This window comes from Callospermophilus lateralis, chromosome 14, assembly GCF_048772815.1.
Source record: "Callospermophilus lateralis isolate mCalLat2 chromosome 14, mCalLat2.hap1, whole genome shotgun sequence".
Lineage (NCBI taxonomy): Eukaryota > Metazoa > Chordata > Mammalia > Rodentia > Sciuridae > Callospermophilus > Callospermophilus lateralis.
The window spans coordinates 24512901-24534701 of NC_135318.1; the positions used below are offsets into that span (position 1 = coordinate 24512901).

Consider the following 21801-nt stretch of genomic DNA (forward strand, 5'->3'; position numbering starts at 1 on the left):
GGCCATGGTGGTGCATAGAATCCCAATCACTTCAGAAGCTGAGGCAGGAAGGGTAGAAGTTCGAAGCCAACTTCAGCAACTTAGCAAGTTCCTGTCTCAAAATTAAAAAAAAAAAAAAATAGAAAGGGCTGAGGATGTAGTTCAGTGGTAGAGCACCTCTGGTTTCTATCCCCAGTATGAAGAAGAAAAAAAAAAGAAACCAAAGAGAAGGAAGTGTTCAGTGATATAAAGCTTATGTTAAGGTTAACAAAGAGAAAGCTCTGTGCCACCAATAAGGAGAGCTTTAGGACAGGAATGGTCATTCTTGTCTGACCAGTTTATGTGAGCTGAGGTCAACCTATGTATGTACTCTAACCCACTTTAAGTACAGAAATTGACCAGCCCCTTGGTAAGGAGGTCTAAGAATGTGGAGTCAGATATCACTGTGTGGCCTTGTGTAATGTGCTTAATGCAAGAATAATATGTACTGTAAAGTGCTCACTCTAGACTGTCCTCAATGTCAGCCAGTACTTTCATTACCTTCACAAGGTTTTGAGTTCTGAAAGCTCTTCAGATTCTTCTTTAAATATACCTGAAGTGAATGATCCCTGCCTGACTACCGACACCAGAAAAAGGGGCAGAACCAGGTAAGGTTATTTGCCACTGAGACCATCCTTGGCCCTTCCTTCTTTGCTTTTATTTCCTTCTCTGCTTTTATTTCCTTGAAAAGTGAGACTACTAGTTGTTCCCCAAAACTCTAACACTCTCTCTCTCTCTCTCTCTCTCTCTCTGTTTTTTTCCTTTATTTATTTATTTATTTTTAAATATTTATTTTTTAGTTTTCGGCGGACACAACATCTCTGTATGTGGTGCTGAGGATCGAACCCGGGACGCACGCATGCCAGGCGAGCATGCTACCACTTGAGCCACATCCCCAGCCCATCTCTGTTTTTTTTAATACCAGGAATTGAACTCAGGGCACTTGACTACTGAGCCACATCCCTAGCCCTATTTTATATTTTATTTAGAGACAGGGTCTCACTGAGTTGCTTAGTGCCTTGCCCTTGCTGAGACTGGCTTTGAACTCTCAATCCTTCTTTCTCAGCCTCCCAAGCCACTGGGATTACAGGCATGAGCCACCACACCCAGTGCAAAACTGTGTCCTTCTTCCATAGTTGCAGAGTTTTATCTGGGTATGTGGCCATTCATATTCCAACCTCTATTTCTACTAATGGGCTAAGTTTTTGTAAAGAAATATAAGTGATGTGTGCATCTATCATGTCACTCTGGAAAAAGATGCCCTCTGCTGCCACTTTTTCCCTCTTCCACTATGTGGAAATGCTAACATGCCAACAGCCCAGCTATGATCATGAAGTCAAAGAAAAAATATCTAAGGAATGAAAGAAGTTTTTTTAAAAAATTGGTTTCTGGGGTCTACATCAGATTCATAGAGCAAAGACACACCACCTGCCTGGACTGCTCATTTCTGGACTGTCACAGGGCTGTCAGTGTCAGCCACGGTATAGTCAAGCCTCTGCTTTATCAGTTCAGCCTGTGCCCAACCTGACTAGTACATAGGTCCTCACAATCTCCTCCTTCCTCAGCCCTATAGGGGCACCTCTTTATTCCTTGCAGGGTGGCTGTCTCCCTGCTCTCACATATGTCTACGTCCTTTCTGCCCTGGCCTCCTTTCTGCATGTTCCTCCCAGCATGGTGGAGCGCAAGGTGCTTGTTGCCAGTTCCTGTGTCTATTAAGGCTCCACCCCCAGGACCAGCTTCTGTTCCCCTCAAGTAGCAGAGCAGATTTCAACATGTGAAGGGAACTTAAAGAACTTAAAGCCAGCCAGGCACGGTGGCGCATGCCTGTAATCCCAGTGGCTGAGACAGGAGGATCGCAAGTTCAAAGACAGCCTCTCAGCAAAAGCGAGGTGCTAAGCAACTCAGCGAGACTCTGTCTCTAAATAAAATATAAAATAGGTCTGGGCATGTGGCTTAGTGCTCAAGTATCCCTGAGTTCAATCCCCTGTACTCACCCCAATAAAGGAACTTAAAGCCCATTCCAACCTTGGGTAATTACTAGAATGTCTGCAAGCATAGGAACCAAGAACAAGTGACAGTTTTCATAATCCAGGGGCATGCCTCTTGCTCATTGAATTTGCAGTGCTTTTGCCACCACAAGGAACAAATTAGATCTGAGAGAATCAGAATCACGACATTCAGAGCTATCAACTGTACGTGGGCGGTGGAGATGGCAAATGGCGCTACTAAATTTACAGGCAAAATCTCCAATGCTCTGGGTAGATTTGTGAAGGTCCCTATGTCCTAACGATAACTAATATTACCCTGTAGTTCACCTGAGCCAGCACCTGAGCTCTCCACTCGCTGTTTATTCATTCTGCAAACACATTGCAGTGTCTGTTATGAATCACAGATTGCGCTGGGTTCTGGGGAGATGTGAAAAAGACAGACGTGGTCCCTGGCTCCCTGGGTTTACAGCACAGTGTGAAGACATGCTAGAAAGTGATCAGATGGCTGATGGGTGCTGTAATAGGTGGAGTGTCCTGAGAGCACACACGAGTCTACTTTGTTCCCAGAACGTCAGCAATGGGACCTGTATGCTCCAGGAGAAAGATTCGAGGATTCTTCTCAGGAGAAACTGATCTACTTCCAAGTACTCTAGAGAACCCCCTAGTGAGGCTGTTAGCAGTACAGCCAAAGAGCTGCCCCTCACTCACACTCAGAGCTTCCTACCAACTTGTGCCTCATTCTAAAATCTGAAGAGAATATACAGGATTACCAAACATAGGAGAATGGACTCCAAAAAAGACGCACAGGACCCTGGGTTCAATCCCCAAGGCTACAAAAAAAATTTTAAAAATAATAAACAGAGAGACTCCCAAAGAAACAAGGTGTCTTAGCACAACCATATTGTGCTGCTATAACACAATACCACAGATTGGGTAGCTTATAATGAATAGAAATGTATTCATTCATGGCTCTAGGGACAGAGACCTACAAGAGCAAGGTATTAGTTTCTGGCAAGGGCCTTCTTGGTGTGTCACCTCATGGCAGAAGAGCAAAGAGAGGGAAAGAGTAAGCAAGAGCTCAAACTTCCAGCCTCAAGCAGTTTTAGAATCAGCATGAGTCCATTCCTGAGGATGGAGCACTCATGATTGAAATTCTTCCCCACCAGGGCCTCAACTCTCAAAACTGTTGCTCTGAGGATTAAATTTCCAACACATGATTTTTAGGGGAACATTCAAACCACAGGCAACACAGAATATAGGAAAAAACAAACTTCAAAACCTATTTTTTTTTAGAGACCCTAAAAAAGTTACAGTTCACACTAACAAAAAATAAGCTGCTTCCCCTCCCCCCGATACTGAGGCTTGAACTCAGGGATACTCTAACTGAGCTACATCCCCAGCCCTTTTTAGTTTTTATTTTGAGACAGGGTCTCATTAATTTGCCCAAGCTGGCCTCAAACTTGCAATCTTCCTGTCTCAGCCTCCTAAGTAGCTGGGATCATAGGCTTGTGCCATCATATCCAGATTTTTGAAGAACAAGAAAGAGACCTTGGAAAATAAGAATATTTATTGAGTGGGGGGAATGATTGGACCCAGATTTGCCCAAGAGCTATCAGAACTTGAGTCAGGTATGTGACAGCTCTCTTTTTGAGAACAGGCTGAGGAATAAAGCTCAGCCTCAAACATTTAAACAGAAAGATCCCGTTAACAAAGGGTTTTGATAAAGCAGGTGAAATAAATCCCTGAACTAGCAGTGATTTTTTTGCTGGTAGTTCTAAATTGCTGATGAGCTACCAGCAAAATTTTGAGGAAGAATAGAAGAGAGCCTAGGACCAAGCTCTTGAAAAGTAGGAGCATTTAGTGCCTGGGGAGAGGAAATGCTGTTGAAAAGGACAAAGTAGGAGCCAAGGTGGCATGAAGTCAAGAGGACCTTCTGAAGAGGAGGGAATGCGAAGTGTCACCTCCTACAGATCCAGTAGGTTAAACATTTTTGAAAAGCATCCTTTGAATTAAGTCACATTGATGTGTGTTAAGAGTCAGATGGAATGAGTAGGAAGTAGCAGATGATCAGGAAGTAGAGATACATTGGCGGTACCTAAATTCTCAAAGAGCTTTTCATCTTGCAGAAGAGAGAACGATAACCATGGGAAGTAGATAGGACTCAGGGAATTTTACCTAAAATGGGAGAGGTCTGAGCAACTTAAAAAACTGATAGGATGGCTGGGCCTGGTGGTGCACACCTGTTATCCCAGCTGCTCAGGAGACTGAGGCAGGAGGATCCTGAAATCCAAGCCAGCCTCAGCCTTTAGTGAGGACCTCAACAACGTAGTGAGACCCTGTCTCTAAATTAAAAACAAAAAAGCCTGGGGATGTGGCTCAGTGGTTAAGCATACTTTTTGGAGAGACTGTTGAATACAGAAGCACAGTAAGTTTGCCAAAATGTTCAGAAAGATGTTTTTCTATTTGTTGGCGTCAGAGCCGGACCGCTCTCTAACTCACCCATCACTCATTCCCTCTCTCATGCATCTCTTGCTCTATCTGAGAACAAGAATGCAAACCAAACTTGGCATCTGCCTCCTTCCTGACCAAAGGACACTCTGTTCTGGTTTGGAATTTGTCATTCCTTTGTATTTTGACTTGGTCTACCAACCCAAATATTATTCCCTTCAAAACATCCTCACCGAAATAATGTTTTACCAGGTATCTGGGTGTCCTTTAGCCTATTCAGATTGGCATACAATTCAATCAAGAAAATAAATAGGTCTCAGCCAGGCATGGTGGCATATGCCTATAATTCCAGTGGTTTAGGAGGCTGAGGCAGGAGGATCCTGAGTTCAAAGCCAGCCTCAGCAAAAACAAGGCACTAAGGAACTCAGTGAGACCCTGTCTCTAAGTAAAATACAAAAAATAGGGCTGGGAATGTGGCTCAGTGATCAAGTGCCCCTGAGTTCAATCCCCAGTAATCTACCCCCCCAAAAAAAATAAATAAAATAAATAGGTCTCCATTTCAATTAGTGAAATCATGATACTATATTTTTTGATCAGTTTTGCTTTGGTTTATTTTGTTACTCTTTTTAAAGAATTGACTTTAAATATTGTGAATCTTTTCTATTGTATTTTTTCTGTTTCATGGATTTATACTCATATTTATTGTCTTGGGGTTTACTCTACTCTTTTTCTGACTTCTTAAAGGAGAAACTTACTACTTTTCAGCTTGTTTTGTTTTGTTGACAGTACTGGGGATTGAAGCCAGAGTCTGGCACATGCTAGGCAAGCATTCTGTCACTGAGCCACATCCCTAACCTTTTTTGAAAATTTTATTTTCTTACAGTTTCTCTAAATTGCCAAAGTTGGCCTTGAAATTGCAATTCTCCTGCCTCAGGCTTCCAAGTTGATGGGATAACAGGCACGCGCCACTGTACATGGCTCCTAATTTTTTTTGGGGGGGGTGGGGATGGGGAGAGTGGTATTGGGGATTGAAGCCAGGAGTGCTTTACCACTGAGCTTCATCCCCATTCCTTTTTATTTGTTATTTTAAGACAGGGTCACACCGAGTTACTTAGGGCCTTGCTAAATTGCAGAAGCTGGCTCTGAATTTGGAATCCTTCTACCTCAACTTCCTCAGACACTGGGATCACAGGTGTGCAACACTGTGCCCAGCTCTTATTTTTAATGAAGTATCTAAGCCCATAAGAATTTCTTCTGTCCCTCATTTTGTTGCATGCCACAGAGTTGGCATATAGTGTTTTCTTACCATTTGGTTTTAAACATTTTTGTTGAAGTTTGCCAGTATGAACTTGTAAATTATCTATCTGTCAAATTGTGGGACTTTTTTTTTTTTTCCTCTCCAGCAGCTTACATGTAGGTACAGAAAAAGGATAAATTAAGGACTACTCAGGACTGGAGTTTTGCCAGGAAAGTACACCCCATCCCTTGAATTTCATTTCATATCTCCTATCTCCTATCTCACTTTCTCCTTGCGTCTCATGAGATAGTCTTTCTTTAATTAGAGACTCTGTCTCTCATTACCTCTTCATTTGATTATTGATCTAACACACATATCCTTCTCTAATTGTCATTGCTACCTTGACTTTTGATACTGGACAACGAGTTCCATCTGTTGGTTGAAGAGTGTTTGCAAGGATGGGCGCGGACTCTAGGTGGTGAGGAAAGTCAACAAAGAAGGGTGCTGAGAGAAAGCAGCAAGGTCGAGAGACTGGAAGACCCAAGGAAGTAAGGAACTGGTGATCAGGAGGCACTGAGCAAGTACAATGGAAAGGAAGGAGATTACTGTTTAAGAGTGGAATATATGGTCTGGGGATATAGCTCAGATGGTAGAGTGCTTGCCTCACATACACAAGGCCCTGGGTTCAATCCCCAACACCTCAAAAAAATAAAAATAAAAAAAAGTGGAATATCTGAAGTTAATATCTTGGAGATAGAACAACTTTAAGTGTGAATTAAATGAATTATCATAATCTGGTCAGTCATGATCATTGAGCTGGATGAAGGAGAGTGGATGGGAAAGAAGGTCCAGGGTGCGGCTTCATTTGAGAAGGGAGGCCTGGTAGGGGAATGAGAAGAGTCAGGGCAAGGGTTCTGAAAGAACATGCTAAAGTCTTCAGTGAATAAGAAGAGGTGGCAAAAATTTCGTAGCAATAAAATGGGATAAAATGTGTCCCAGCCAGTGGCTAAAACCTGGTGGAAGCAGGAATATTTAATGAGGTTAGAAAAGGAGTGGACTAAAGAAGTATGCAGATTTCTTAGAAAATTGGGAATGGAACCACCATTTGACCCAGGTATTCCTCTCCTCTGTCTATACCCAAAGGACTTAAAAACAGCATACTACAGGGACACAGCCACATCAATGTTTATAGCAGCACAATTCACAATAACTAAACTGTGGAACCAACCCAGATGCCCTTCGATAGATGAATGGATAAAAAAAAATGTGGCAAATATACACAATGGAATGTTACTCAGCATTAAAAGAGAATAAAATCATGGCATTTGTAGGTAAATGGATGGAGTTAGAGAAGATAATGCTAAATGAAGTTAGCCAATCCCCCAAAAAACAAAATGCTGAATGTTTTCTCTGGTATAAGGAGGCTGATTCATAGTGGGTTAGGGAGGGGGGCATCTAGACAAACTCTGGATAGGGCAGAGAGATAGGAGGGAAAGGGAGGGGCAGGGGTGAGAAATGATGGTGGAATGTGATGGATATTATTAGCCAAAATATGTGTATGAAGACATGAATTGGTATGAATATACTTCGTATGCAACCAGAGATATGAAAAATTGTGCTCTAAGTGTATAATAAGAATGGTAATGCATTCCATTGTTATATATAAGTTTAAAACTTAATAAAATAAAAAAAGGAGTGGACTAGAAGAGCAGTGAGAACTACGGAAAACCTAATTGGCCTTTTGAACTTCAAGAGGCTTGAAAATCAGAATGAGCTGGGCACCATGGCAATTGCCTGTAATCCCAGCGACTCAGGAGGCCAAGACAGGAGGATCACAAGTTCAAGACCAGCCTCAGCAACTTAGCTAGGCCCTCAGAAACTTGGTGAAACCCTGTCTCAAAAAAAAAAAAGGGCTGAGGATGGAGCTCAGGGGTAAAGCACCCCTGGGTTAGATCCCCACTACAAAAAAAGAAAGAAAGGAGAGTACAAGTGACTACTTATGAGGCCTGCAGGGAGGGCCAGGTTTCAGTTGGGACCAGGGAGTGTCTAACACCTTTGATAAGAAGGCTCTTTTTTCAAAATAACCACTGTTTTCAATTCATCTCAGCCATCCTGTTTCTCATTATGCACCGCCTCCCTCCTCCTCTTACAGAGCCTGTATTTCATTAGCCTGCCCATGGCCTATAACTGACCTGCATTCATTACCCCATCCGAGGGCACATCGTGCCTCATCCATCATGCATAGCATCTCTAAATGGGGATAGGCATCCCCAAGCCAGGTCTGATCCAGGACCAGGTGTTATAGACCAGAGGCAGGAAACTTAATTAAGATTGAGGCTTTCCATTTGAACAGTCAGTTGGCTGGATATTGTAAAGAAGTCATGAAATCATAAAAATATGTTTTAGATTTAGAGATGATTTTATATGAAGGAAAACAGCATTTACTATATAGTAAAGTTCAAGGCCCTAACCCACAAATACCTGAGCTTATTCTCAGGGCAAACTGCAGAACTCCTGTAGGCTTGTTTGTTCATTCATACAGTATGTATTTATTGAGCATCCACTAGGGGTTATACACTCAAACCAAGTCCAAAGGCATGGCCTGTTCTCAAAGAGCTCACAGCTTACTGGGGAGCTCAACATATGAACACATTCTCTAAATACATTCTTTATTTACATATTAGGTGCTATAAAAAAGCACCATTTTCTGTGTGGAATAAAGAAACCATTATTTGTGTGTGTGGTGAGGGGTACCAGAGATTAAACTCAGGGGCACTCAACCACTGAGCCACATCCCCAGCCCTATTTTGTATTTTACTTACAGACAGCATCTCACTGCCTCACTTTTTTTTTAATGTTTTTTTAGTTATAGATGAACACACAGTATCATGTGGTACTGAGGTTTGAACCCAGTGCCTCACACATGGGAGGCAAGTGCTTTATCATTGAGCTACAGCCCCAGCCCAGCAGTAGTCTCACTTTTGCTGCGTCTGGCTTTGAATTTGCTATCCTCCTGTCTCAGCTTCCAGAGCTGCTGGGATTACAGGTGTGCACCACAGCACCCAGCCAAGAAACCATTATTTTTAAAGCTAGTGTTGGATACAGGTACATTGGAAAATTGACGCTTCTACTAAACATAAAACATGTTTACCAACAATCCAAACATATTCACAGCATCCGTTTTATTCTTTCTTTCTTTCTTTTTTTTTTTGGTACATGGACATCAAACCCAAGACCTCACACACACTAAGCAAACACTCTACCACTAAGCCACATCCTCATAGAATCCCTTTTCATCTAGAACTACTCAACAGCAGAATGGGAAAATCATTTGTGGTACAGTCACATAGAAGTTTTTGTTTGTTTGTTTTAAATGCTTTGGTTGTCAATAGACCTTTTTTTAAAAAACTCATTTTTATGTGGTGCTGGGGATCGAACCCAGTGCCTCACACATGCTGGGCAAGTGCTCAACCACTAAGCTACAACTCCAGCCCCACACAGAAGATTTTATTGTAATGAGGATGAACTGCAGCTACACATAGTCACATCTCACATACATAGGAAGCAGACACAAAAGAATATATACTGTATCATTCCGTGTACATAAAGTGTAAAAACAGCCCATACTAATCTATTGAATGATGGTTGCCATTCAGGAAGAGGAAGCTATGAAGCTGATCATCTTCCATCTTTTGATCTGGGTGCTGGTATATATTCACCTTTTGAAAATTCATTGTACTATGTACTTTTCTGTGAGTATATTATGCTTCATTAAAAAAGGAAAAAACATAGGATTTGAGGGTGGCTCAGTGGTAGGGCACTTGCCTAGCATGCTTGAGGCCCTGAGTTCCATCATCAGCAACACACACACTCACACACACTCACACACATTCACACACACACACACTCACACTCACACTCACATACACTCACACACACTTACACAGAGTACAAAACAAAATGAACCCTATCTCTGGCTTCTCCTACTGGAAGAAATGCCATGATTCATAAAGTGGGAAATAAATCTGTTGTCCCTGATGTTTGTAGAGCCCAGCAGCAGAAGAATGGAATGAAAGGAATTCTTTTCAGAATTGCTAGAGGATTGGAAGAGATGAAGATAGAAAGAGGACAAGGTCATCGACCAGCAGCTGGAGCCTGAATTGGCAGAAATAATCAGGCATCTTTTTGAGAGTGGAGAAGGGCCAATATTAAATGTGAGTAACAGGCTATTTAGAGCTATCCTATCACGCCACCCACAAGCATTCAGTAAATCTGCTACCCCCATGAGTATATTAGGGACTCTTATAGAATAAAGCACAAGTGGCTGTTCTCCCCATCTGGGTCACTTGGAGAAGAGGGAGGGGAACCGCTGCAGGAAGCAAGACGACCTACATTGAGAGACACACAGGAGCAGAAACAGAGCCTGAAGTGACCACTGGAAACAGAAGCCCTGGGTCTAGGCTGGCATCTTGGATACGCATGGATTAGGGAAGTATTTGTTTTGTTTTGTTTTTCTTTTTCTCCAAGCTGCAAGGTATTCCCTCCTTTAGAAAAGCATTAGAAAAATTGTAATGGGTTGCAATTGGTCTTTTAAAAAGGAAAATAAGATAGAAAAAGAAAATAACTGTATCACATAGCAAAACACTTTTTGTAAAAATGATTATGTATATGCACACGTTTTAGATCATGAGATAAAATGTGATCACAATCAAAAAGCCTGAAACATCTAGGATTCACAAGAGGGTGCAGAAGAGGAAAAAATATTTAACCATGGAGGAGATATGTAAGTCGGGTTAAAGGGAATATAGGTGAGGGACATCCATGAACAAAAAGATGACTTGGGGAGTGCTGAGAGGACACCAGGTGAAGCTTCATGCAGGTAGGGGATGTGGCAGAAGGTAAAGGCAGAGTGCATCGTGGAAGGCCTCATGCTTCAAAGCTGAGCATGCTAGACTGTATTTTGCAAGCAGAGAAAGCTTTTTGATTTTTAAAGGATGCTAACTGTAGTATCTGTTGCCCTGGAAGTCCACAGAGGATAATGATAACAGTACCATTTATTGAGCATCTTCTGAGTTTACATGCATCAGCTCAACTACTGATTAACACATCATTGCTAATAGGGTAGGTATTATAATTGCCCTCTATTGGTAGATAAGCAAACTGGGGCTCAGAGGATTTAATCTGTTGCAGGTCACATATCCAACAAGTGGAAGGGGTGGCCAGGTGTATCTGATCCAAAATCAATGCAGCTAACCTCTTCATCAACCTAGAGCCTTAGCAGGGGCTAGACAGAGCAGTCCCAGCACCTGACTAGACCAAAGGTAGGGGACACTTGGCTCTCACGTTTCAGCATTTGGCAGACAGCACCCTACACCTCTGGGAGATAAAGGAAATGGCTAGAGGAGAATAGTGTCAGCTACAGCTCCAGCTCTCTCCTCCTCCTTTTTTCAACTCTTCTTCTATCTCAACACTTTTTTTTTTTTTTTTTTTGGTACTAGGGATTAAACTTAGGGGCACTTAATCACAGAGCCACATCCCCGGCCCCTTTTTATTTTTTTTTTATTTTGAGACATAGTCTCATTAAGTTGTTTAGGGTCTCATTAAGTTGCTGAGGCTGGCTCTGAATTTGCAACCCTCCTGTCTCAGGCTTCCTGAGCTACTAGAATTACAGGCATGCACCACTGCACACAGCTCAACCCTTTTTTTAAGTCTAAGCTTCATTTTTTTTAAAAAATTGTTCTTAGTTGTTGATGGATATTTATTTATTTATATGTGGTGCTGAGAATTGAACCCAGTGCCTCACACATGCCAGGCAAGGGCTCTACCACTGAGCCCCAGCCCCAGCCCCATATCTAAGCTTCCTTATAAACCAGGTATAATAATGGTTATCTTTAATGGGGTATGATGATAATTCTACAAATTCTTTTCTTAGAAATTTGGAGAATAAATCACTACTAACTAGGTGTTAGTTTTCACTCATTCGTTTGCTTGCAGTTTACTTATTTATTATTGATTATTTGCGGAGCTGGGAATTGACCTAAGGCCTCACATGCCAGTGAAGCATTATGCCACTGGAGTCATATCCCCAGCCCTCACTTGCAATTTTGCCCTCCCTTAGTTACAAATGGAGGCTAGAAGATACTAGAATATTAAAGCCAAATGGTACATCAGTGCCTAGTTCAGTTCTTATTTCATTAAACACATCATCTCCTTCTCTGGTCTGTAGCAAGCCTTAGGAATGGGCAAAGTAGGTAGCTTCGTGCTTACAGAATTGTAAAATGCTAAAAGACCCCCTACCAAAAAAATGCCTCACCACAAGTCTAGACACCCCCAAGAGCATCCCTGAAAAGACACATCCTTTCCAACTCAATGCAACTCCTTAATATGTGTGAACACTCTTTGAACACATTTTTTTTTTTTTAAAGGAAGCAAAGGGCTGGGGATACAGGTCAGAGGTTAAGTGCATCTGGGTTCAATCCCTGGTACTTTAAAAAAAAAAAAAAGGAGGCAAATAGAATAAAGGAACAAAATAAGCCAATTAAAGAACTTTCTTTGGCCTCTTTTTTCTTGGCTCTTGCATACCCACCTAAAACTCTAATCTCTGCATCTGTGAGTCTCCAGTCTTTCAGCCCCAACTTGACAAGCTGGGAGGCCATCTCCAGTTGCTCCAGCAGGCTGGCCAGGCTGACTCGCACATCCCAGCACCAGGGCAGCATCAGCACAGTGAGTTGTTCGAGGAGGTCCAGCCTGCCAACTGGAAAACAGAGCAGTTCAGGAACTAGATTATCTCAAAATCGATGAAGGATGGAGCCATGTGGGGGACGGAAGGATCTTCCAGTTGGTGGCTCTGCAGCCCACTCCATCTGTAATGACTATCTACTTGTTTTGTGATTATTTTATGCAAAATATTCAAACACACAGAAATATGATGTGAAACAGTGTAATGAAACTACGTACAAATAATCCAACTTTCAACAAATGGCAAATCATGGACAAACTCATTTAATCCTGACCTGATTCCTGATTCCTTCTGCATCCTTCTTTTTTTTTTTTTTTTTTGGTACTGGGGATTGAATTCAGGGGCAATTTACCTCTGAGCCACCTTCCAGCCCCAGCCCTTTTTATTTTGAGACAGGGTCTTGCTAAGTGCTGAGGTTGGCCTTGAATCTGCAATCCTCCTGTCTTAGCCTCCCACTGCTAGGATTACAGACCTGTGCCACCAGGCCTGGCCTTCTCCATTATTTGAAGCAAATCTCAAACATATGCATCAGGGTTTTTGGTTTTTTGTTTGTTTGTTTGGGTTTTTATTATTCTTATTGTCTTGATGCTGGGGATTGAAACCAGGGCCTCACTCGTGCACTGAGCTAGGTTTACAACTCTGTATCTGTTCTTTCTTTTTTAAAATCATAACCACATATTACTATATACCTTCAAAATCTTGGGCTGGAGTTGTGGCTCAGTGGTAGAGCACTTGCTAGCACATGTGAGGCACCGAGTTTGATTCTTGGTACCAGATATAAATAAATAAGTAAAGGTCCATCGACAACTAAAAACTATTTTATTTAAAAAAAGTCTTACCACTACTTTTTTAAAATTTTATTTTCTTAGTTGTTGATATATCTTTATTTTATTTATTTATACATGGTTCTGAGAATCGAACCCAGTGCCTCACACATGCCAGGCAAGTGCGCTACCGTTGAGCCACAGTCCCAGCCCTTATCACTACTTTTTAAAGTAAATTTGTCTTGAACTTTGAAGACTACCATCCCTGAAAGAGACAATCATGTGGGAGCCTCAGATGCAATGAGCATGTGCAAACCAGTGACTCAATTTAATAAGGATTAAAAGATTTTCCTAAGGAAGGTGCATCTAGTAAGTCGCCCCTGAGTTCAAGAGACCTCAGGGCCAAGGCTAGTGTTTTTCTAAGTATCCAGACACAAATGCAAGTATCTGACTGTGGTCAAGTCGTCATTCTTACTCAGTTCCTGTAGAGCTTCATTTCCATCCTTCCCCAGGTAATTTTCTGATAAATCAAGAATGCTCAGTTTGACCAGATTATGAAGATTCTGAGCTGAAAAACAAAATATAATAAAAGATTTTCATATAACTATATATGCCTTTTTAAATATCCTTAGAAGAATTCTGACCCTTGCCTTCTTTGCTGATGGCAATCCAAACTCTCATTTGACTTGATCAACTTAATTATCCCCAAAAGTACCTGGATAGGTACTGTAACTGCCAATTCCCAAAGCCATGACCAAGTGGGCAGATATTTCCTGGTCTTAGGTTCTGAATAATGAACTCCAGGTTACACAAAATCAAAAGCATCATGGGATATTGTTGTTATGTCACCATGGAATAGCCACTCAATGTAAGCCTCATTTTCTGCATCTATAGAATGAGGTGGTTGAAATACACTGTGAGGTTGCTTCCAGTTCCAAAGTATCCTTAATCATGTGGACAAACAGAAGAAGACAAAATAGGTGAGTTTTTTTTTTGTGTACCTCAGCCTACCTGATTTTGTTGACATCATGGTTGTAATATTAATAATAAAAATTTAGAAAGGTTTTTGTTGTTGTTGTTGTTTTGTTTGTTTTGGGGACCAGGGATTGAACTCAGCAGTGTTTAACCACTGAGCCACATCCCCAGACCTTTTTATATTTTATTTAGAAACAGGGTCCCACTGAGTTGCTCAGGGCCTCACTAAGTTGCTGAGGCTGGCTCTAAACTCACGTTCTTCCTGTCTCAGCCTCTCAAATTGCTGGGATTACAGGAAGGTTCCACTGTGTCCAACAAAACTTAGAAAGTCCAAAAGAAAAAAAAAAGGATAAGGGTAAAGAAAAAAGAAAACAAATAGGATAGAAGCAGGTGCAAATCCATCCACACTTAAGTATATTAAGTATGAATGGACTAAACACTCCAAATAAAGGGCAGAGATAATCAGAACTGAAAAAAAAGTAAGACTAACTCTATGCTCACTATCAAATATATATCTTAATGACAAAGACAAATATGTTGAGATTAAAAAATACAGAAAACTACTCTGCATGCAAACATTATATATCAGTATCACTGTAGCTAAGAAATGCATTCTTTTCTTTAATTCATATATTTATCATGTTTGCTTAATCTAGCTAAAGGTTTTCTTATCAAAACTACTTTGAACTATTTCCTTTTAAAAAATTAGACAATGTTTCATGAGTATATACATTTGCTCTTTTCGCTTCTAAGCTGGTTGCTTCCTAGTAGCAAGTAGAGAAAAAAAGGAGTACACTCATCCTTCTCAGTGTTCCCAATATTTGTCTAGCCTTTTCCAACCATGGATTTCTTTGTTTTTTCTTTTGAAGTGCTGGAGATTGAACCCAGGGCCTCACATATATTATATAAGTGCCTTACCACTGAGCAACACCCCCAGCCCCAACCATGGGTTTCTGTAGCTGTAAGCTTATATTTGTAAACAAATGGCTTTCTTGTAATCTGTCTAGACTCCTAGCAGTTTTATGGACTCATTTTAAAAGTGTTACACTACCTTTTTTTCCAAAATTGAAAGCTTAAAACATCTGAAGTGAACAGTTTATTCAGAAATATGGAAAGATTTCTCCATAGTTACTATGCATACCTTGTGGGGACTCCAAAGACTTACCCATTACCCTGTTGAGATGGAGTTAAGTATACAAGGCCAGAGAGGATTTAAAGAAATTCTATGTCTCTACTTTATATCATTTGTTTATCCATTCATATAAGTATTTAATGAGCAGTAGTTATATGACAGGATTACAGTAAGTTTTAAACAAACATTTTTCAAACAATTTCCTATTTTATTCCTTTTCACCTTCTCTCACAGTTACAACATTTTCAACTAATTCTCTTCTATCATCCATCAATAATTAATTTTAATTCCAATCACAGAGAAATAATTAAAAACAGGATGGATAATACCTAAGCATCTTTATCATCTTTCCCGTTTTTTTTTTTTAATTAAATTTCCATTTGTAAGATTCAGTGTGCATTAGTATAAAAGTCTCACACGTTCTGTTACTCTGTTCTCATTTAGGGCATGGAGACAATAGTTACCTAGGGTTTTCACAGAATTTGCAGAAAGGCAACAGGAAACTAATTGGATTTCTTCAAGGTCACAGGGCTGGCCTGATAGAGACTTGACTATGTAATCCATTCCCTTCCCAATGTCAGACAAGTGGGTCAGACGAAACAAACACATCTTTTTCAGGTTTGTCAGACCTTCAGCTGCAAAAAATTGAAAGGAAATACATTAAGATACCAAGTCACTTTGATTTAAACATAGATTAATGGACTGAAAAGAAGGCAAAGAAGAACAGCACACAGACCTTTCCATGCTCTTTCTGTAGAGAGGCCTCAAGTTCCCTCAAGAGTCAGAGTAGTTTTTTCTTTAAATCCTCAATTTTCAATTTCCCAAACCATTCAAGTCCTTTCTTTTTTTTCTTTCTTTTTAAATATTTTTACTTGTAGATGGTCACAACACCTTCCCTTTGTCTATTTAGCTGTTTTTTTGTGTGTGGTGCTGAGGATCGAACCCAGCACCTCATGCATGCTAGGCAAAGACTCCACCACTGAGCCACAACCCCAGCCTGCATTCAATTCTTTTCTATGGAGGTCATTCTCTCAGCAGCATGAGAAGAACTGTAGTAAAATGTGGAGTATTTTAATGCATTTCAATGTATACTCTTATTATAACTATTTTAAAATAATTCACAATGCCTTTATTTTTTTAAAAATTTATTGTTAAGTGGTGCTGAGGATCAAACCCAATACCTCACATGTACTAGGCAAGTGCTCTGCCACTCAGCTACAAACCCAGTCCCAGATTTTGATTTCTTAATAACAGAATCAGACTGTCCACTTTTGTCCAAGGTCATGAGACCTTGGGCAAGTCTATAAAGCATTCTAGTTTCCCATGGATTTTTTCAGGCTCCTTCCAGCTTTGATGATCTGTCCAATTCATAGACATAGAGCAAACAGTTTAATTGGATTAATTAATTTTCTCAGGGATCCTGTAAGGAGGTGTCAGCCATATTTGAATTATAAGAATGAATTATCTTTGTGCAAAAAGTAGAAGGAAAAAGAACACTGATGAAGGAAAAAGGGAGCAATTTCCCTGCTCAAGGAGGGAGGTGGGGAGGAAGGAGGTGGAGAGAGAGAGAGAGAGAGAGAGAGAGAGAGAGAGAGAGAGAGAGAGAGAGAGAAGAAAAGGGACATTTATTTGGACAACGCTGCTTCAACAGGAATTCCCCTTGTCCTTGAGGGCCTGGATCTCTGTGGACTCTGCTGTGTTCCCAAAATTTTCTTGTTCCACCTTCTTTCAGGCATCTTATTTCATTTATGAAGTTTTAGTTATGAAACCACAGTATAAATCTTTTTATATCACTTTAAATACAAAATAGTCTATCATCCAGGGAGAAGGGAGTTAAAAATGCATCCTGCAGTTTTCTCCTCTAAAAAGGTGACAGTCAGATGGTGTACAGTTTGAATAAAGATGGTGTACAAATTCTTAAGGATTGTAATGGGAGTGTGGGAAATGTCTAGGAAACCAGTATATTCACAGTGCATAAAACAGTGCCCCATGTAGACGCAGCCAGTGCCAAAGACTCTTATGCTAACTATTCATAGTATCATAGTTACATTTTAAAAATTAGGAAAAAACAATTAGGGAAAACAAAAATCTGACCTAGTTTTATAGCATCTTCCTCATTCATCTTAATGTTATCCAGTATGAGCTTCACAAGGTTCTTCAAATTACCCAAGCTGTCAATCAGACCACCTGCCAAAAATAAATAAATAAATAAAGATTGGACTATGTTCATCTGACATCAACTATTTATTATTTACTATGTCATTTATTATTACTGTCATTTCTTTCTTTTTTTCATTGATACCAGGATTGAACCCAGGGACACTTAGCCACTGAGCTACATCCCTAGTCCTTTGTGCTTTTTTTTTGTGAGGGGTGGGGGGTTGTGGGGGGGTGCTAGGGATCAAATTCAGGGCCTTGTGCATATGAGGCAAGCACTCTACCAACTGAGCTATATCCCCAGCTCTTTTTGCTTTTTTAAAATTTTGAGACAGGGTCTTGCTAAGTTGCTTTGTGTCTCACTAAATTGCTGAGACTGGCTTTGAACTTGCTATCATCCTGCCTCAGCCTCTCAAGCCGCTGGGATTATAGACATGTATCACTACACCTCGCTATCACTGTCATTTCTACTACCAATCAGAATATTTTAGTTTTTACCATGGGCAAGAAATGCTCATGATATTGACACAGAAATGTGTCAGAGAGATGAGCATTGTACTTAATTATACTCATGTTTCCCAAATATAATGGAATTATACTAGACACCAGTGACAGAAAGATGCAAGCTTGTAATCCCAGCTGCTTGGGAAGCTGAGACAGGAGAATCACAAGTGCTAAGCAACTCAATGAGACCCTGTCTCTATATATATTACAAGATAGGATTGGGGATGTGGCTCAGTGGTCGAGTGCCCCTGAGTTCAATCCCCAGTACTCCCTCTTCTGTGTGTATATTTGCTAGACAAGTACTCTACCACAGCATTGCATCCCCAGTCCCTATATTTTGAATAATACATAAAAAATAATAAAATCTAACAAATAATAAAAATCTTCAGCTAAATAATAAGTAAATAATAAAACCTTCTGTTTAGAGGGAGGATTATAACATTGAATGCTTCTAACTGGAAATAACAAAAGGTCTCAAGTCAACAACCTAGACTTAAGAGACTAGAGAAAAGAGCAAAAATGGAAATAAGAGTAGATATCAATAAAATCACAAACAAAAAATATAAAGCAATCAATGAAGCTGGATCTTTAAAAAGGTCAATAAAATTTATAAATTTCTAACAAAACTGACAATATAAAAGGAGACATAAATTACCAATATCAGAAATGAAAAAGGGTGTATCACCTCAGACACTACGATGTTATAGAATAATATGAGCAAACTTACACATATGAATTGGATAACATATACTAAATGGTCCAGTTCCATGAAAACCATAAACTACCAAAACTCACCTAATATGGAATTAGTAATCTTAAGAGTCTGATAATAATTATTAAAGAATTTGTGATTTTAAATTTAAAAAGAAGAAGAAAAGAAGAAATCTGTGGCTGAGGATATAGCTCAGCAATATAGCAGATACCTAATGTGCATGAGGTTTTGTCTTCAATCCTCAGCACTACAAAAAAAGAAAAGAAAGAAAGAATCTGTAGAAACAGATACTTCCACTTGCAAATTCTACCAAACATTCAAATAAGACATAGCACCAAGTTCACAATCAGTTCCAGAAAATAGGAAAGACTTCCAAGATCTCGTGGGGGGAGGGTGCTAGAGCACTGAGCTATATTTCCAACTCTTTTTTTTTTTTTTAGACAGGTTATTAAAGCTAGTCTCAAATTTGGAATCCTCCTGCCTCAGCCTCTGGAGTAGCTTCCAAAATCATTTTATGAAGCCACCATTAACTTAGTATGAAACCCAGAGAAAGACAGTACAAGAAAATAAAACTTTAATATCACTCAAAAACACAGAAGCAAAAATCCTCAATGAGGGGGCTTGGGTTGTAGCTCAGTGGCAGAACACTTGCCTAGCATATGTGAGGCACCCAGTTTGATATTCAGCACCAAATAAAAATAAATAAATTAAAGGTATTATGTTCATTTACAACTAAAAATATTTTTTAAATCCTCAGTGAGAGCTGGGGATATAGCTCAGTGGCAGAGCACTTGCCTAGCATGCATGAGGCACTGCGTTTGATCCTCAGCACCATATAAAAATAAACAAATAAAATAAAGGCATTCTGTCCATCTACAACTACAAAATTTTTTTTAAATCCTCAATGAAATAGCAAGTGGAATTCAATCAATACATGGAAAGAATATTATTACACTACTACCAAGCAGGCTTCATACAAGGAATGCAGGGCTGGTTCAGTAATTGCATATCAACCTGTATAATCAACTTGTATAATATTAATGGTCCATAGGAGAATAACATGATCATATAAATTGATGCAGAAAACATAACTGACAAAATTCAATATTTATTTATGATTCTAGCAACCTATAAAAGGAAATTTCCTCAACTTGAAAAAAGGTATCTACAAAAAAACTACAGTTACTATACTTAATTGTGAAAGTCTGAATGCTTTCTCCCTAAGATCAGGAACAAGGCAGAATGTTCATTCACTCTTACCACTGCAATTCAACATGGCACTACAGGTACTAGTTAATGCAATAAGAAAATAAAATAAAAGAAATGCAGATTAGAAAGCAAAAAAATATATATGTTTTTGGAGATGAGATAATTATCTATGATAAAAATTTTAAGGAATCTACAAAAACAAACACCTTATAAAACTAACAAGCAAATTATCAGAGGTGCAAAATATAAGATGAAGATGCTAAAATTAATTGTATTTCTATATAGTAATAATCAACAATTGGAAACGAAACAAAATTTTAATGCCTTTTAAAATGGTTCCAAAACATGGTAGAATGTGATGGACATCATTATCCAAAGTACATGTATTTGAAGACACAAATTGGTGTGAACATATTTTATATACAACCAGAGATATTAAAAATTGTGCTGTGTATGTGCAATAAGAATTGCAATGCATTCCACTGTCATTTATTTTTAAAAAATCAATTTAAAAATTAAATAAAAATCGTTCCAAAAGAATGAAACGGTTGAGTATAATAACATGTGCTGCCTCTGTATGCTGAATACTATAAAATGGTAATGAAAGAAAGCAAGCAAGATCTAAATAAATGCAAAGAGAAACCACGCTCATGGCTTAGAAGACTCAACATGGTAAAGATGTTAATTCTCCTTGAATTACACAGTAGATTTAATATAATATCAACCAAGATCTGAGTAGAAGTTTTTGTTTTTTGTGTTTTGGTGCCAGGATTGAAACCAGAGGCACTTAACCATTGGGCCATATCCCAAGCCCTATTTATTTGTTTGTTTTTATTTTAAGATAGAGTCTTACTAAGTTGCTTAGGGCCTCACTAAATTGCTGAGGCTGACCTTGAAGTTGTAATCCTCCTGTCTCAACTTCCTGAGTCTCTGGAATCATAGGCATGCACATCTGCACCTATGTCTATTGCTTTTTGTATTCTTCAATGAACCATTAGATAGAGTACATATTTTGGTTTGAGTTTCCATTTACAAGTACAATAGTTGAAATTTTTCTTGGAAAAAAATCTTGATATTAAATAGAAATTGTAGTTTTTTTTTTCAGTGCTAGGGCTATCAAACAAGGTCCATGGGGCTTATGGATATTAGTTAACCATTCCAACATTGGGCTATATCCCCAACACTAAGTTGTGAATTTTTAAGGTTTGTGATTTATTATTGATAAATAAAACACATGAAATTTTAAGAAAAATGCTATTCAAGGGCAGTTCTTACAGTTGAAGAGGAACCTTGGAAACCTTATGTAGTTCCTAGGGGGATACCTTCCTATCCTGGTAATTAGCCTTTCTTCAATCTACATCTGTTTTTGCAAAGGGACCTTGCATATTATGAGTGGTATATGCCATTTCATTCTCTAACTAGCCCTTTTGATCTAGGAATTATATACACAGTTTAAAGATATATCTGAAAACCTTATTGCATAAACTACAAGTAAAATTTCAAAAAAAGCGGAAGGAAGGTAATGTTATTACAAAAAGTAGGACAGGTGGAGTCTGTACCCATGTCTTGCCCAAGGAACACAGAAGTGGATAATGTGGATTTGGCCAATTGTTCCCAATAAGGGTATGAGCACACAATGGCCAAATCTAACAAATTTGAAGAGAAATGAGAAATCTATATCTTCATGTGATATCTCCCAATTTCAAAAGGCTGGTAGCTCCTCCAGGGAGGGTGGTCATGACTAGAAGACATGGGCAGGAGGAGACTTTTCATTTTAGGTCCTTTTAAACCTTGGACCAAGTGAACATGTTACTCTCAAAATGAATTAAATTTTACAAATTGAGAGCAAAATGTTGGCAAACATTTTTAAAATCTAATTATACATTGTTTATACATATGGAAATGCCACATTGTATAC

The 21801-nt window shown here is 39.3% G+C and overlaps 1 protein-coding gene across 3 annotated transcripts in view; it reads right to left on the reverse strand.

Moving 5' to 3' along the window:
* Positions 1–21801, reverse strand: part of Nlrc4 (NLR family CARD domain containing 4) — a 39558-nt gene that overhangs the window by 2349 nt on the left and 15408 nt on the right. For all 3 annotated transcript variants that reach the window (XM_076833132.2, XM_076833135.2, XM_076833134.2), the window contains exons 5-8: positions 17396–17488; positions 15766–15936; positions 13670–13762; positions 12278–12445 (exon numbers count right to left, since the gene is read on the reverse strand). In XM_076833132.2, coding sequence (XP_076689247.1) covers positions 12278–12445; positions 13670–13762; positions 15766–15936; positions 17396–17488 — 525 coding nt within the window. The remainder of the gene's footprint in view (positions 1–12277; positions 12446–13669; positions 13763–15765; positions 15937–17395; positions 17489–21801) is intronic.